Below are 17,341 nucleotides of genomic sequence, written 5' to 3' on the forward strand. Positions count from 1 at the left end.
ACAAACAGATAGACAGACAGACAGACAAATAGAAGGACAGACAGGCACAACAATACTTCCCTTCAGCGGAGGTGATTACTGCATAAACCGTTGATATCGCCAGGGGGCATCATTAGCTTCACAGAGAGCTCTCGTTCAAAGTCCAGCCCTCTCACGTCACATGACATCACAACCTTGACCTGACCTGAGCAACTCGAGCTCGCTACTTAAACGTATGTTCATGAAGTTTGGGATATATACATGTTCAACTGTACGTTACATGACCATATGACGAGCTCAACATTGGGCTATTGCAAGAATCTATAGCTAGTGCTATTTCTTACCTAGATTTGTAGAACATTCACTTTCTTTGGTCACGTTAGGATTGGTGTTAATGTTGTTTGAGGTACATATATGAAACAATATGGCGCAAGGACGGAATGGGGTATATGTGTTGAGAGTCCTGAAATAACTTGTCATTGTTTAACGTCCTGTCATTTCCCTTTTCCGTTGCAGAACCATTCCGTTTATCCATTATATATTGATTGACGATGGCGGCTCTAAAGGACGAGACACAAACATTAAATCACAGCACAGGCGTGTACTCAGAAACACGCCCCCTACTGGAGAGAGACAGTAATGACAACCGATCTGGCAGACGGGGAGCCCCGGTAGAGCCCCTCACCATACTTGTTCTACTCGCCGGATTCTTTCAGGATAACGTGTATGACCAATACTTCTACTACTTCCAGTGCAGGAGGTATAATGTGACGTTCTCATTTGATTCAAATGCCTCTAAGTGCGACAACACAACAACTCCGGAGCATGAGAATCAGATACTAGCACAATCACAGGCAGCCAGAATGTCACTATATCACGATGTGGCACTCTACTCGACCGTGTGCCTCTCCTCCATTTTACTCGGAGTGTTGAGCGATCGGAGCCGGCGGAGAAAGATCGCCATCGTGCCTTCAGTCTTCGCAGGCATGGTGAAGGCCGCCGTGTATCTGCTTTTCATATCGCTCAATCTTCCATTTTACGCATTTCTGCTTCCCGGTGTTGTCCTCTCTGGCTCATTGTGCTACACGTTTTCTGCTATTGTTGGTATATACGCCTACATGGCCGACACGACCTGCCCACACCAGCGCACGTACCGTCTCGCGGTACTGTACATGTGCGAGGGGATAGGCGCAGGTGCCGCGTACTTTCTCTCCGGGTACTGGCTTGATCGGCAAAGATCCTTTACCAATCCGATCTGGCTCTCCCTGGGGTTGTTCGGTCTCTGCTTCTTTTATTCCGCTTTCTTAGTTCGCGATAACCCCCATGAGGAAGAAAATCCGCCTTTCTGTGTCCATTTCCGTAAAATTGGGGGTTTGTTCAAAGCAAGGTCTGACTCTGACGACAAGCGGTGGAGACTGTGGTGCTACTATATTGGTCACCTCCTCGACATGTTTTCACAAGGCGGATTTTCGGTCATCTCCACCCTCTACATGATGGACTCGCCCTTCTGTTGGGACCCCACAGCCGTTGGGACGTTCCATGCCAGTCTAAATGTGGGGACCACCTTCTTCAGTGTCGTCGGAATTCGACTTTTCAGGCGCTGGATGGACGACCATTGGATAGCACAGATAGGGATGGCCTCTCATGTACTGGGATGTTCCTTGATGGCATTTGCTCCCTATCTCCCTAACAGAAACATAATTCTCTATTTTGGTGAGTAGCCCCTTGTAACCGATCGTGTTTTAGTATACATGTCTGTTGACAGCGTTATGCAGACATTTATATTGGTCGAGACACCATGCAGGTTTTGATATCAATGATGACTTTTTTTCTCTGTGCAAGCGTGAGATACCTGTTGTTAATAAATGTACTTAGAACGCGTTATCTTTTCATATGAAGACGTCACCGATTTGTAAGTCCTTTCAAATTGTTATAAAGAAATTTTGATGTGGCTAAAAGGAATATGCGTCCACGGTTGCACAGTACATTTTCTTTATACGCAGCCCGCTACGTTTCACCCTTTTCTCCAGTGCCTTGTGCCATGATACTGAACAAGATGCAGACATCTGTACTGAGAGCCCGGATGTCACTGTTGGTGGATCAGGATCAACAAGGTCCGTGACAATATATCATTTGCCTGTCATCATGAATCGATTGCTCGATTCTGTTTACAATCGGTATATTTTGCTAACTGCGCATGCAAAAAGAGTTGAAAAGTGACTGATTAGCGGTCACCCTTAAAACTATAGCGTTCTCATTTGGCATGCTATGGATGAAGTCATGAAGAGAAGTTCCAAGGAAAAAATTGAATGGAGGCCATGTCCTGCAATGGATGTGCCTCTATTTCATCAATCCTTTCATCTCTACGGTATCGGCCTCTCCTGTGTTTTAGTGAATGAGCTTACCGTTAAGCACAAAAAGTGTAAACCTCAGTTCATCTGTACATCTATTACGCATAAGTTTATGCAAACAACTTAATCCCATCTCTGTTTCGCATAATACGCATAAGCATATCAAAACAAGTTAATCTCTGTTTCCAGGGTTGATATTCGCGTTGAGTTCTAGTGTGGCAGGTTTCCTCATCCTGCTCCAGTCGGTAGTGTTCCTGTCCGTGTACCGGGCCACCCTGCACTGGTTCCCGGGGTTCGGCTTCCTCCTAGCCGCCGCGGTGGACGTCTTGGTTGCCGCCATGGTCGCGTAAGTATATCTATATGTATTTTTTTCGCACCATACATATTAATCTAAGTGATAGCATTTCTCCGCGTTGCATTATTCGGTGGCATTCTTACTGTCATACCAGGCAGTTTTCATTGGAGGGAAATTTAAGAAAGAAAAAAGCTTTTAACTTTCATGGCCATGGTTGAAGTAACAAAGTCCGGGTATAAACGGATTGGACAATTGTCATAATGACGTTTCCTTATTTGTATTTCATCTAGATTCCTACATTGTCATGTGAGGGCGTCCGGCGAGGCCAGTGTCAACGAGGCAAAGATCAACTGAGGACATAGCTGAAGAAATTAAATGAAAATCGTATCTCTCGAAACAAACTAGGGTTCAGCGTTTGCCCCCTAGCGACAAATACAGACATGTGTGTAACTTGTTGCCCTCAACTTGATAAAGGAGACAACAATAGCCTCATTAACCCAGATAGGGTCAAAGCACACAGTTTCCCACGGTTCCTTAATTATATAATTTCGTTTTAGTTCAAAGCCAATTCAAAACAGTCACTTGGTTCATGGCGACCATAGTGGTCATTCAGCTCATGGCCATCCATGAGTTCAATGAGCCTTCTTTTAAGTCGTTAAACGGTGGCTCAACGGCCGTCGACCTAGCGAAAAGGGGTACATGTATAAGCTTATGTTCGGTTCAGCTGAATAAACATACAAGGTGCACCGACTGCAGTTGACAATCTGGTCACGTCCATTGCTTACCCAACCATGTTCACAGCGACAGAAGACACCTTGTTAAAATATCTAAAATGTTTACCGTAAATATCGTCCTATCTGTGTGACAAAGTGAACGACAATGACCAATAGGTACTGTGACGTTAAAGGGGAACCATCATCAGATGTAGTTCAAAGTTATAACCTCCTAAAACGTCATTGTCTTAAAGTGTCTATGTAGCCACCAGAGGGCCTGCCTGAAACCTTCCCACTAATCATCGAAGACGTCGAAATGATATCTTTTTAAACATTGTTCATTGCGACAGAAGAAAGCTTCCTCAAAGATCTAGAATTGGCACAGTAGATATGTTCCCACCTGTAAGATAAGATAGATGACAGCGTTAGGTATCTTAGCTTGCAGTGCTGGTCCGTCACGGAGTCACTTCTGCTCGGAATGCCACCTAACCAGTCTGTTCGTTTCTTGTAATGTGAACGATCAAAGGTCAAAGGAAAAAAAACATGCGTGAAGTCAGATAACAAAGTTTTTTTTATTCAAAACGAAGACATACGATCACAGCCAGCCGACGGTTGTGAATAATGAACCTTGTTAGTCCAGCGATTCTCCAACCTGATGAAATCATTTACGGATGCCTGAAGTGCGTAAACATCACGTGTACATGTAAGTACGAATGGATACCTCTTTACACACTTATATGTAAACCCGAATGGTCATAAGAAACTAAACGTCAGAAGGACAAATAATGCCGTACCTTGCAGCTGTCATTGGAACGAAACTTTAATAAAATCATGATGGAAATGTACCAAAGTAAATGACTGGTAAAAAAAAGTAGTAAGTTTTAAACATGGATGAAGTAAGGGCGTCAGTGTATGAACGGATTGACGTGGGACAATTCTCATAATAACGTTTCCTTTTTTCCAATTCATCCAGATTTCTACACTGTCATGTGAAGGCGTCCGGTGATAGCAGTGTCAAAGACTCAAAGGTCAACAGAGGACATATCTAAAATATGAAAGTCGCTTAAAGCAAATAAGGAAGTTCAAATGTCTTCCGCAAATAGGCTACGTATCAAAGTTTGTAAAGTTGAATGCAAGTGCTGCACACGCTTTCCTTTGGAATATAAATTGTACTGAAGCTAGCTTCCGTTGATTTTTTCTCTTTTGTCGCTCCTCTTGTATTGCACGTCAATGTACCCGGTAAACAAATAGGTGTGTGTTTGACATCATAACAATGATTAGTGACAGGGATCTTACTACTTCGCAACTTCGTGAAATGATGCGAGCATGTAAGGAACAACAGTTAATGTTTCCTTCGAAAAAAGAACAAGATGGGCAACATAAAAAGATGTTGCCATGGCGACGGTGGTCTCTGTTAACGTTTTCGTTTTTAGCCCACATGCAAATAAGGACCTCGCATAATAAATTGCATAAATCATATCAGTCGATCATCTTCTCTACCAAAATAACACATGTTGTCCAATGTATGAAAATCTTGTTTTCACAAAAAAAGATATCGTACCATTTCCTCATAAATTATGTAAATGAGGCCCTCTATGCAAGATTTGTGTCTAATAGTGGCCACATTTACTTAACTTCCAAATGGTGCAAAAATGAAATCCCCATCATTTACCACTATGGATTTATAGTATTTGTCATTGATTATGCAAATTAAGTATCAATTTGCATAATTGATATCTATCGATATTTATCTCTTTCTCAGTTACATACTAGTATGTCATGTGTTTGAGAGTCCTATAATAGAATGCAGCTGATTAATTAACTGTCCTCATTAATTATGCAAATCAGATATTGATTTGCATAATTGGCATATGATTATGTAAATTATCACTTAAGCTATCTACACACCAAAAATTATGATGATCCGTCATCCCCTTCTTGCGTTATTGTCTTTCAAAGTTTGAGTCAAAATCAGCTCCTGCAGTTCCAAAAAAAGCCGCTAGGGGGTCCACATCTACAGGACATATTTTGCTAACAAAGAGCTATCCACTACTTAAAAATCATGACTATAGCATGTTCAGAAGACGAGATTTGAAAAGTGAAAGTTCCCCTGCAGTACCATAGAAAGTCGCTAGTGGGCCCAAAATCCAATCATTACAAGGTCTCCCACAGACCTACCTACCTACAAAATATGAAGACAATACATCCAGGCATTCTTGAGTTATCGTCCCATGGACTTTCACATGCCTGTACAATTCCTAGAATTCTTGCAATCTGCACACAATAAAGTAAAAATTTGGCTCGCCCCTGAGGCGTCGCCAAAAAGTCACAACGAGATGACTTAATCTCCGCTCTTTTATATTTCTTTGAAAGTGTGCGGGAGCACGGCCAGTGATGTGTTCTGTATGAATATCAACGAATTTGTCGTCCCTCGTCGACTAGAGAAGCATCGGTCTCATTTTATAGGACCATGAGACTGTCTCAATCGTTTCCTCATGCCTGTGTACACCAGGTGAGTACAATATCCAGGTGACCCGGCCTCCTACCTCACCTGGCTGCTACCTTGGTTACCTTTATTGTTTGCGCGTACATTGAAACCATAGGTACACCGCTGCAAAACGGAATCGGTTTCAAATTCACTTTAAACATTTTGTTCTCATTACATAACAGTTGCTAGGCGTGGTTTCTAATCATTGTATTATTTGCATGATTTCTAAGGTGACAAATAGACATTTTAGTCTGTTATGATAGCTTAGCTAGACCTTTATTTGCGTTTGGATGTTGTTGAGAAAAACAAAGATGGCGGAAGGTGTGGCGAAACCGCAGCGGGACCCTCCTCAGGGGATGGAACCGTTCGATCGAGGCGCCCTCAGCGAGGAACAACAGGCCAAGCTCAACCAGTTTAAGGTAGGGGATCTTATAAAGCTCTGTGGCGAGTGAGGTGTCACAGAGAGGCCATGTGTACCGACCATCTTCTGTCTAGAACTTGTGCTATAAATCAGATTCCATCATGCATTTTGCCCCCCCCCCCTTCTACTACTACCTAATTCTCAAGACAAACTCCACTATATTATCCGATGCCCCTCTCTTTACTGTGTACTTTGTGCGGGGATCTTTTCTTAAGGGGAGAAACAACCATTTTAAGTGTATGACTTGTTGTTGTTGTTGTTGTTGTTGAGTCACTTGTTGTATGAGTGACTCCGTGTTGGTCCTGGCCCCCTATAGAATATCCATTCTTCTAGTAGTTGTACGTTCGTCTGTATTTTTGTGGGTCAGCTGTTGCCAGCGAGAGCTACCTTGGCCGACGTCACCAGTGTAATGAATTGGTGTTAGTGTTGGAAGAAAGTTTAGCATTGTATTATAGTGTAATGAATTGTTTCATTGCTAATAGATACAAATGAAAATACAACTTTCAACCAAGCAGGTTTTATGACCCAACATATGATATGTGTAAATGAAATTGTGAATAGTGGCATGCTACAATCCCTCATGCCATTGATATCCTAGTCTCTACCACACTAACTACGTCGGCTATGGGGAAATATTTGCCAGGGTTTTATTTGCAGGCTCCTACGCGGGCGAAATGTGATCTTCACCGTGGACTGACTCTACTGACTAATTATTCCTTCTTCTGCCGAATGCTATGATCCATACACCCGTAGGAGGGCCTGATGGAAGCTATTGATATCCAGTGTAACAGATGTTGATGGTTGTTGAATGAAAATGTCTCTTTCTTGCCCTGCAGGTGCAGACCAGGTTAGGGAATGAGCGTTATCTCAGGGAGCATCCTGAAGTCTCCTGTATGGTGTCTGGCTTCCTCGGGTACGAACTGACAAAAACATGTTGTCTATCTTGTCTTTCTTTGTCTTGTGGCTGTTGTATCTTTGTGTTGTAATCAGTAATGTTCATTGCATAGCCTTTCAGGCTCTGCAAGGTAGATCATAGTTCATACTCAAGCTATTCATTGCTGTGACTCAGTGGTTTTCTTGAATCACTGAATGGTCACCTTGATATGTAGTGGTACAAATCATTGGTTTATTGGTAATTTGGTAGAGTATTTCAAATATGACAGCTTGGGCAGGTAAATCAATATTAGTAAGGTTACATTATACTACGTTGTCACAATTTGATATCACTTTGAAGTTTCTGAATTGTGCATTGTAAAACACTGATAATGACAATTTGTTTTCATTTTCCACAGTGATGTTTTAGCAAAGAAACCAGAAAATATCAGGGAGTTTGCTGCAGGTGAGTAGATTTCTTGCAGCCATTGTTTGACTTTATAGATGATGCCCTATCATGCATTGATTTGTCAGAACGTTCATATAATTCAGCTCCTGCAACCTGATGGTTTCATACCACAGTTTTTCTTGAGTGTATTATGATCCATTGCTCGACAGCTATTTTATGTAGATCATCCTGTAGTGAGAATGTGAGATACTGTATGTTAGATACTGTTATACCGGGTATATGCCATTTTGAAGGTAAAGAATTGACTTTATACTGTGCCTTCCAGTTGGTTTAAGTTAAGTTAAACACACAACACACACTGTAAATCCAAGAATTACAGTAAGTATTCACTTGGTAACAGGATGAATAGAGAATAACCATCCCTTTTTTTCTTATTTTGTTTCAGAATACTTCAGGAACCCAGAGTTGCCTGACCAAGTCAGGAAAGAAGTTGCGGCACAAGAGGAGAAGAATAGGATAGCAGCACAGGCTAAGAAGAGATTGTGAAATGCAGTGTCATGATGCTACTTCTGGACTTGGTACATAGCAATGCCATCTTGGTTGTTTCGTGCCTACTGTCTTATTCTATTTCATCTAAAATGTGTACATATTTAGTGTCTGTGAGTAAGTATTTACTTAACCACATGTACGATAGTAACTAGTCCAAAGATAGTCTACAGAAAATGCTAAGTTTTGCTATCTGTAAGCATTATCTTTTAGGAGAATTTGGTATTTCTAAAAGTTGGGAACTTTGTTTGCCAGTGGGCAAGGGGACTCATTTTTTTTATTGCTTGTTCTCAATCAGGAACCTTTAACACATTCCAGTAATTGTACATACCATGACATGTGTTTTTGTAACTTTTGAAATGTTGTTTGTTTGGAGTGAACCTCGTGCAGTCCATGTTACACAAGTCATGAGAATTCGAAATCTCAATTGTTAATAGTAATCTGTCAGATATATGCTGGGCAGATAGAAGTGCTATACTTATGATATTGAGTCTCACATCTATTTTTCTGTTCAACATTCTGACATATTCCATATGGCTTACCAAGTATGGAAATGGACAGCCAGAAAACATTTGCTTTATTCCTCTCCAATATCTACTGGAGAATGAGGAAGTATCACTAAGCAAAGCCATATCAACCCACTGAAAGATGCAAAGCTGGAGGTATATTTTCTCATGTACCTACATGTATTCTGTAGCCATTTTATTTAGTTTACTGGGCTCACAGATGGCACCCAGGCTATGTATTCTGTACATTTTAGCACTAAAAGTAACCTTCATTGCAGAGAATGGAGTCTAAATTGAAGGCTTTCAAGAACTTAGGAGTTAATGATTTTAGTTGGTGAAGGGAAAGTCTATGTTTCTTAACGAAAACTTCATACATTTCTTGGACTGTTTTCAAATGTATATATAATTGTAACTAAACTGAATACAGATGTAATTGTGTTTCAACCATGTGTAATTGTGTTACAACGAGAGCAGTAAATTTCACCAACTACGTGAATCAATCCTGTTTGATTTTCTTAACTTCCTGCAACTGATTTCTCAAATTCAATAGCACACGCACACACAAAAGGAGGCCCACCACAGAAAAGATGGAAACCACCCAGACTTGTAGCCAAATATGAAGACAGTGGGATGAAATGGGAGACCAGAAGTAAACTAAGGATTGGGAACTAAGAAACTGCTGTTTAATTTTAATTGGCCTTGCAGCATATGTAGTCTGTAAATGCTACAAAAGAAGTAGGATTGTTTTTTACATTGTGAAAAGGGAACATTTTATCCAGTAATTGCTTGAAGTGTAGTTTGCTTTCATTACTTTTGTTAAGTGGGAGCTATTTTTAGACATGCATGAAAATAACTGGACAGTTTTTATCTAGGATAAATAACAACAGGAAAGTAGAGGTAGATTGGGTTGATTTTTTAATCTTAAATTGGAAGTAGTGCATTGGAAGAAGGGTTTCCAAAATTAAGTAGATATTTTTAGCAAAGATACACCGTTCAGAGATGTCAGAATTGTCGACTTTTGACAAGAATTGTTTGTATATACCCTGCTCACTGTACTTTGTAATGTTACATGATAGAGATCTGAGCATCTGGTAATATTATACAGTATGTATGGTACTGTATATGGGAAGTTATGTTTGCCATTATTTTGCTGGGAACAGCGCAACTTGGTCTTTTACCCTCCTCTTCCATTATTACATTAACATATTGTGCAATAGTCAACAAATTAAGTGTGGATGTTTTTACTTTTTTTTAAGTAGAAATGTCATCTGAGGCTGTCAATGAAGGGATAACAAAGCACAGACACAGATGTTGTTTTCACAGGCAAACTACATAATCTTCCTTTAACATTGTGTCTGGTTTTCTTGAAGTGCGTCACACAGTAATGTGTTTTGACTGCACCATTAGCTTCTCAGGGTGTACTCCAGAGAGGTCTGGAAAAGAACTTGTGTTTGGGGAAGTGTGCATTTTGTACTGTGGTTATGAACATGCATAGAGATAGGAAAATCTGTGAACATCTGAAGGGTTAGGCTAGGCCCCCTCAAAAAGCACACAGCCTTGCTGTCAGGACAAGAACGTTTTATCACAGTACCTGTCTGTTCTTCCTAGTTTAGCAGGTTCTCCATGAAGCTTCAGAGCCAATGACTGTCTCTGTGGTCCTTGTGCATCTTTTGGACTACAAAAATCCTTTTCTTGTGACTACATTATTTGCCATAGCACTGTCCTTGGTGCTGATTGGCCACTACAAGCCTCAACTGTAAATCTGATTAGTTGCTAACTTGCTACAAGCCAAAACCATCTGAGTGCTGGGAGCCTATGCTTGATATAGCCTGTGCTCGCTGGTTTATCATGTGTTGATTTATGATTGATACCAGTTTTCTGATGGCTGCTGGGGTCTACTGGCTTGCCATGTTAAGGAGGCTGCTTCTTGTTTTCGGTTGGTTCAAGCCCCAATCTTCATGCTGATCGGTCACTAGTAGTAAGCTCTTTAATGTTACACTAAAAGCAAAGAAAACGCCCCTTCTGATTTGTTGGTGCATTGACAGAGCCACCACTAGAATGCAATGACTTACTGTGCTGGATCAGTTAGGCCTATGTGAAGTTTGACCAAAGATTAGAAAAAGCTAAGATTTTTGTAGGCTTGTTACTCATTAGATTGCAATGCTGAAAGGAGGTAAAAGCTATGGCATTGCTGGGTCTGTGAGAAAAGGACATTTCAAATGGCAAATTACTGGCCCAGTTCCCACTGTGATGACTATTACTGTATTACTGAAGTATAGAGGGTTTTTTAAACTAGAGATAGCAAAAAAGAGTTTGTGCAATGCTAACTTTACATGTAAGGTTATTGGTTGTTTTGTATGGTAGCTACTGGATATTTCTGTGTAAATATCATGATTTGAAAAATTAATTTTTAAGCATTCTCCTTTGACAATGCAATATCTGAAGACGTAAAACATTTATGGAGTAGCACATTAACGGTGTTGTAGTAGTGTATACACTAAACATGTTTGAAAGTTTTTATTGCAATGTAGATGTTGCAAGGGTTCAGGGAATGTGCTAATGAGTCTTGTACATCTGTTGGTGAATATCGTACAATAATGAACACATGGTATTGAGTCATGTGTAATACGCAGTACCAAATTTACTTTCTGTTTGTACCCTGTACCACCAAGTGCCTGTTTCTAAAATCTGTGATTTTGGAGGCTAAACAGATGTATGAAATGGTAGTGCTTTCACTAAACACCATACAGTCATGTTAAACTAATGTATTTGTGATCGAATGGAGGGAAGTTTAAGTTCAGATGGGAGGTCTTGAGAGAAGTTATCAAATGTCTCTAGTGGAAATGTGTTGATGACAGGAGCACTATTCAATAACAAATAATGTGCTACCCGGTATAACATAACTGTATCAATATCAATCAAAGTAGAGATGTAAAGAACCAAAGTTACGGACAACCTGACCTTGTACAGGCATAAGAGATCTTGACTGAATGCTTGGTAAAAAGTTCAATATGTGGAATGTAGAGAATAAGGCAGTACGGTCAATGGGAGTTTTGTAGATTAATCAACTCACTCCTGACTTCTGCTGTAATCAATATAAAGTTAGAAACATGGATGCGGTCACAGCAAGGGAGAGGTTAAACAGTTGAGATGTGATATAGGAATAAAGACGCAGATGGTGAAGAGTGGTGATATAGTGTATACTTATAGACGAAAAAGAAGTACATATTGAACAAAAATGTATGAGATGATCCTATCATGACCAGCGGTCCGGTGGTTTATTCCATTCATTCATTTGATATTCAAAAGTGACTGGAAGAGTCAAGGAGGCCATATTCTTCCTATTACCCCCTTGGAGGGGCGTTTAACAGAGTATGGAAAACAAGAGGTGTCAAGCTACAAACTTGCCATTGAACTAACAGAGGGTGATCCGGTGATGACTGTCATGTATGCCTCATTTGCTTCAAGATTACTTATTTCAAATGCAGGGAAAAGTTCAAGTGTGTCTGTATTAGTCCTGATAATTAAAAGCAATAATGTGAGATTGGTGTGTTGCTTGTATTGAAGTTTGTAAAGTATTGGTGTGTTGCTTGTATAGAAGTTTCTTTGATCTTAATTCATCCATCGACAACTGAAAGATGACATCATAATAAACGGAAATAGCTCACAACAGCCTACCGTAGATAAAGTATGCATCACTCAACAAGTAGGAAGATGTTTTATATCCTATAAAGGTCAAGAAACTAGAGTGAAGTCTCATTCATCCAAGCTGTAGTGTTCATCATTTGGTTTCGTGTACATCAGCTAAGGCTAAGGAAGTAGCATGCATATTTAAAGAGAGTATGTCCACACAGTTATATACTTGTGTAGCAGATAATGTTGACAAAAGATGTTGGAAGGCGTTACCATGGAGCCATACCAAGTCGTACCCTTGGTGGTGCCATGTGGTTTACTGACACATGTTCTTCCGCACCCTGTCGCTGTTAAACCTGGCGATCATGTTGTACGGGTAGGTTGGATCCATCTGACTGACAGTGTCGAGCTCTGCCATCTGGGACACGAAGAGTAACATGGTAAAAATTAACGTTTCTAGTCTTTCCTACTGATGCATGTCTGAGCGAATTCTTAACAACTAGTACTTACATGCCTACGCTCATCAGCACCTTGACGATGAGGGGATGTGCCCATTAGCAGATGTGTCATTAGAAGATCTATGCAAGTTTGTTTTTTCTTGGCGAGTAAAGTCATGTAATGTAGTCATCACTGATGTCTTAGAAAAGACTTCTGCAGATCCTTCAAGGCATGTAATCGTTCAGCTTTAGAAGTTGCAAGTAACCGGAGGGCATATAAAACTTGACCTGCGATGGAATACTTCATATGATATACTGTCACATTGACCTGGTTTGCAGTAGTTATCTTCAGAATAACAACATTAGGAGTACAGAAGCCCATAGCGACACAGCGAAACCATCCGCTCGGCTCTTGCGTGGTGTCGCTTTCGTATTGGAGAGTGTTAGCATCGATGACTCCCTTACCTGTTCCTCGGTGAGCTCCCAGCCAGCGGAGGCGCCCATGTTGTCCTCCAGCTGCTGCACGGTTTTCGCGCCAATGATGACAGACGACACCGCGTCCTTCTGTAGCAGCCAGCGGATTGCAACCTGCGCCGGGGTCTTACATGAAAGGGATAAAGACACAGTATAACTCCCATGCCAATGACGACATGTTTCATTATGACTCCTTGTAATACTTACTTGGGGTATCCGCCTCGTCAGCAGCAGGATACACTTTGCACTAACCTTTGCGCACTACCAATGGCAGACGATACTCGTGGGTAATCGTTAGCGGGTAATCGTTAGCTGGTGTGTTACGCCGAAGGGCAGTTATACCGTCTATAAAGATACAGATACAGAACTTACCATGAGCCTCAGCCGCGTTCTTCGTGACATCAATGATCTTCCAGGTCTTGTCATCTTTCTTGATCCTCTCAAAACCTGGGCACAACTCGTCGTCCTTTCCCTTCTTTATGCCGTCCGAAATCCTGGTTCTCTCGGGCGGGTCACCTTCTCTTTTGTACTTCCCAGTCAGCAGACCTCTGATTAAAGATAAAATGTATAGCGATAAAAGATGGGTGCAGTTGGCAGGTGTCATCCGAATTCGCCAACTGATGAAATTCAAGATGAAATAACCAATCGGTAAGATAAACAATTAACTAAACGATGAAACATTACCGCACCCTGTGAGCGGGCTCCACGGGATGATACCGATGCCCTCCTCCCTGCAGACGTCAGTCAGCTCCCACTCTATCCCGCGGGACAGCAGGTTGTAATTCGCCTGAAATTGTTCCGACGGTACTTTTGAAATGTAGAAAATTTTGTGACAATTTCCAAATAGTGGCAATGAATTGCAATTTTCTCCATTAGATGTTGCAGCTTTGGTGCTAGTGCCGACTGATAAACACCTTACAGATGTACGCCAAAAATAGCTACTCAAGCAACTAGATAAATTTTCAAACAGTCAGACGTTTCAGACAGCATCCGCTGTCTTTCGTCAGTGACTAAAGATAGATATGTTAATGAGGTTAAGACAATTTATGATTACATGTTACAGATGTAATGTCTTCTCTATTGACAGTATTGCAACATGATATGGAGACTGCACAGTGCACACTGTAAAAAAAGCCATACCTGAAGAGAGATCCACTTGTTGAGCCCCATGGACTTGCTGAGATCAACAATCTTCTGCAGCTGCCAGCCGGTGACGTTACTGGCGCCCAGGTAACGCACCTTCCCTGCGCGCACCAGATCATTCAGAGCTGACAGGGTCTCTTCGATGGGGACAGCCTTATCCCAGAGGTGGATCTAGAATGGTGACACACACGATGGGTTTGTAAATAAATACGTCATAACCAACAGCTCTACCGTTTGAAACCATGGAGCTCCGGGGGGTATTTACAGGAGCATCATATGCAATCATTCGGTGCCTAATGTCAAACTGGTCGTTTTCGATTTCGGAGCTAGAATAGGATGGTCGTTTGACAGATATGAGGGCCTGCATTGGGAGGGGGGTGTGGTTTCAGGGGGTCTGCATACATGTGATTACATGAAGATGTCACAGATGATATAAGCCAAAAGAAGCCGATTGACCGATGGTATGGTGTGTAATTTACACTAACTGCATCACATACAGTCCCTATACATGTATATGTAGCATCAACTTTGAGCATAGCGCATTTTGTAACTAGTGAATAATTGAGCACACAAGTCCGTTAAAGCGCACAATTCACATCATTATTCTAATCAGCGCTGAATCCGTTGTTATGTGACTTTGCCGGAAAATCAGTTCAATGTGTTCTCACGCCGACAGTCGGTGACTTGGGGCCTCACAATGCGTCACAAGATCGTCACCCAGGACAAGCGTGGACTTGGTCATTTTTCCCTCCATTTTTGTACGCGAGAGTTTCCTTTTGGTGTGAAATGTTGGCTTGACTCGATAAATCTCACCTTCGTCGGGATCTGTTCCTCCCGTAGCGCGCGACCACACTATTAGATACAGATGTATGGAACAAAGTCGAAGCGACGACTCAAATGCGCTTGGTTTGAGCAAGGAGGTTTAATAGAGGTTTGAGTTCATGACATTTACATACGACCAGGGATATTTTAAAATAAACCACAACTCGGCCGTCATGACGTTCGGTGACCAACTGGCAGCCATATGATTGGACCTTGCTAGAAAAGTACTGCCTGTCATATAGTGTACAATTATGAAGCAAACAACTGTGCTGTTTTAAAAACACTGGAGTGGAATGAAGACGAACAAGTCTACCCACCTGGTACAGGTCCACATAGTCCGTACGGAGCCTGCGCAGACTGTCGTCTATGGACTGCATGATGTGATGGCGGCTGAGCCCCACGCGGTTGATGCCCTTGCCGGTGGTGGACCTGACCTTGGTGGCCACAACAAGCTTCTCTCTCTCCTGCCTGGAATATTTAACGTATTCTCCCAACAAGTGATCTTTCCGACAACTTCAAGGAACACTCGGTCTCATATATTATCCTGTGAACCCTGGACGATTTGGAATATTAATGATCATGTTCAACGTATCCCCCGATACTCCTAAGTTTGTTTGGACAGACCTGTCGGACTGCCCTTGTTATCATTTTTGATGAAATGTTTTTTATTCATTTTTTTTGGCTAAGCGTTCTTCTTCTGTCATCAAACAGTACTACAAAATCAAACTTTTCATAAAAAGATACTTACTTTGCCAACCAGGTCCCTACGATTTCTTCAGACTTGCCTCCTGCATAAACGTCTGCTGTATCGATGAAGTTTCCTCCCAGCTCCACGTAGCGATCCAAGATGGCGTGAGAGGCCGCCTCGTCGCACTGGCCGGAAAAAAGCGCCTAACATAACCAACACAGTCCATGTCTTCATCAACACGTTCGGTTTATTTTCGCACGTATCCTCAAACTTTAGGGACCAAGCAACTACACACTAAAAATAGCGCGGGGAGAGTTCCTATTATCAACGGGTTTACGGTAGGTTTTTGTAGATATATGTATATCTGCTCGATCAGTTCTGAAGGCTGATATGATCGCAGAGGAACTTTGCGAAGGTATGACTAGGTATAGTTTAGAAGCCCCCCTCCTACAAACACAGCGACACAAACAAACACAGAGACACGAACACAGTATGGTCCACCGTGATCCCCGCGCTCACCCATTCTCCAAACAAACGTCATGGCGCCCAGGCAGATGCTGGACACCTTCAAACCGCTGCCGCCCAGGAATCGGTACTCAGTCGTGTCGGCCATCTTGACTACTGGTAGGTACGGCTATACTTTCCTGCAGAGCTAGCTTATTTGCAATGCCTTTGGACCTTTGAAGTTGTACTTGGACCCGGCGGGCGCTACGTCAATACCCGTGATCACCGGAGCATTGTCTTCTAACACCAGGGGCAAAAGCACACAGGTCACGGATCTCAAATCAATCATTAATGGGGTATTCCAACGGCAGGATTACAGTATTCTAAAAATCTACCTCACACTTGTCAGTTTGTCACCCTCACTACCAGTATCTGACTCCTATTATGGCGTTGGAATCGCATGCAATGCTAGTATTGTTAACCACTCACGCTATATTTTTACTCAAAGGGCCGGGCACCGGTACTCGTTGAGGCACTTGTCCGGCTAACTTCAACTTGTCATTCCTGGTCGATTTCTGGGCGCGTGTGAATAACACAAAGGAAACAGCTAATGTTATGATAGTTCGCATGTGAGTAGGTCTTGACAAAATGAAGGTCATGCTCGATTTTGATAACGAGCGGTGGAATATGCGGGTTTGCGTCTTCTATTCGTAACATCATATGGTCACAAGTCATGACGTCTGGCTGGCAGGTAGGTTCCGTACACATGTTTACATTTATTATAGATTATGGAAATGACTCATTTACAAAATTTATGTTTGGCGATCTCACATAAGTCACAATTATGAAACTCCAATCATTTACCACTAAGGAATTATGGCAATTTTACATGCAGATTAGGCGCTTGTTTGCATAAGTGGTATCTGCAAATGTTCCACCTGCCACATTTTACATACGTTACATATACCTGTATTAAAGGCAACCAAAGCAATATCAAGGCCCCAAAAATGGAAATAGAAAAAATGCTGAAATCTTTATGGTAGTGACATCTACTAACATTGTTTAGCACATTTGCGTAATAACTTCATACTTTTAGCATTTCAAAACCGCGTAAAATCG

At 41.7% G+C, this 17,341-nt stretch overlaps 2 protein-coding genes and 1 pseudogene across 2 annotated transcripts; 2 read left to right on the forward strand and 1 right to left on the reverse strand.

Moving 5' to 3' along the window:
* The first annotated feature begins 169 nt into the window (after positions 1-169).
* Positions 170-3,375, forward strand: LOC136426652 (proton-coupled folate transporter-like). The gene is made up of 5 exons (XM_066415373.1): positions 170-212; positions 496-1,692; positions 2,010-2,093; positions 2,520-2,676; positions 2,916-3,375. The coding sequence occupies exons 2-5, from the start codon at positions 531-533 to the stop codon at positions 2,977-2,979; spliced, it is 1,467 nt and encodes a 488-aa protein (XP_066271470.1). The 5' UTR covers positions 170-212; positions 496-530; the 3' UTR covers positions 2,980-3,375.
* Positions 3,376-6,110: 2,735 nt separating this feature from the next.
* Positions 6,111-9,077, forward strand: LOC136426671 (RIIa domain-containing protein 1-like). Its single transcript, XM_066415434.1, has 4 exons — positions 6,111-6,245; positions 7,084-7,160; positions 7,540-7,586; positions 7,975-9,077. Exons 1-4 carry the CDS (start codon positions 6,117-6,119, stop codon positions 8,073-8,075), a joined length of 354 nt encoding a protein of 117 aa, XP_066271531.1. The 5' UTR covers positions 6,111-6,116; the 3' UTR covers positions 8,076-9,077.
* A 2,745-nt stretch (positions 9,078-11,822) lies between these two features.
* LOC136426673 (uncharacterized oxidoreductase YrpG-like) lies at positions 11,823-16,456 on the reverse strand (annotated as a pseudogene).
* Positions 16,457-17,341: the final 885 nt, after the last annotated feature.

Source organism: Branchiostoma lanceolatum, chromosome 2 (genome assembly GCF_035083965.1).
Source record: "Branchiostoma lanceolatum isolate klBraLanc5 chromosome 2, klBraLanc5.hap2, whole genome shotgun sequence".
Classification (NCBI taxonomy): Eukaryota; Metazoa; Chordata; class Leptocardii; order Amphioxiformes; family Branchiostomatidae; genus Branchiostoma; species Branchiostoma lanceolatum.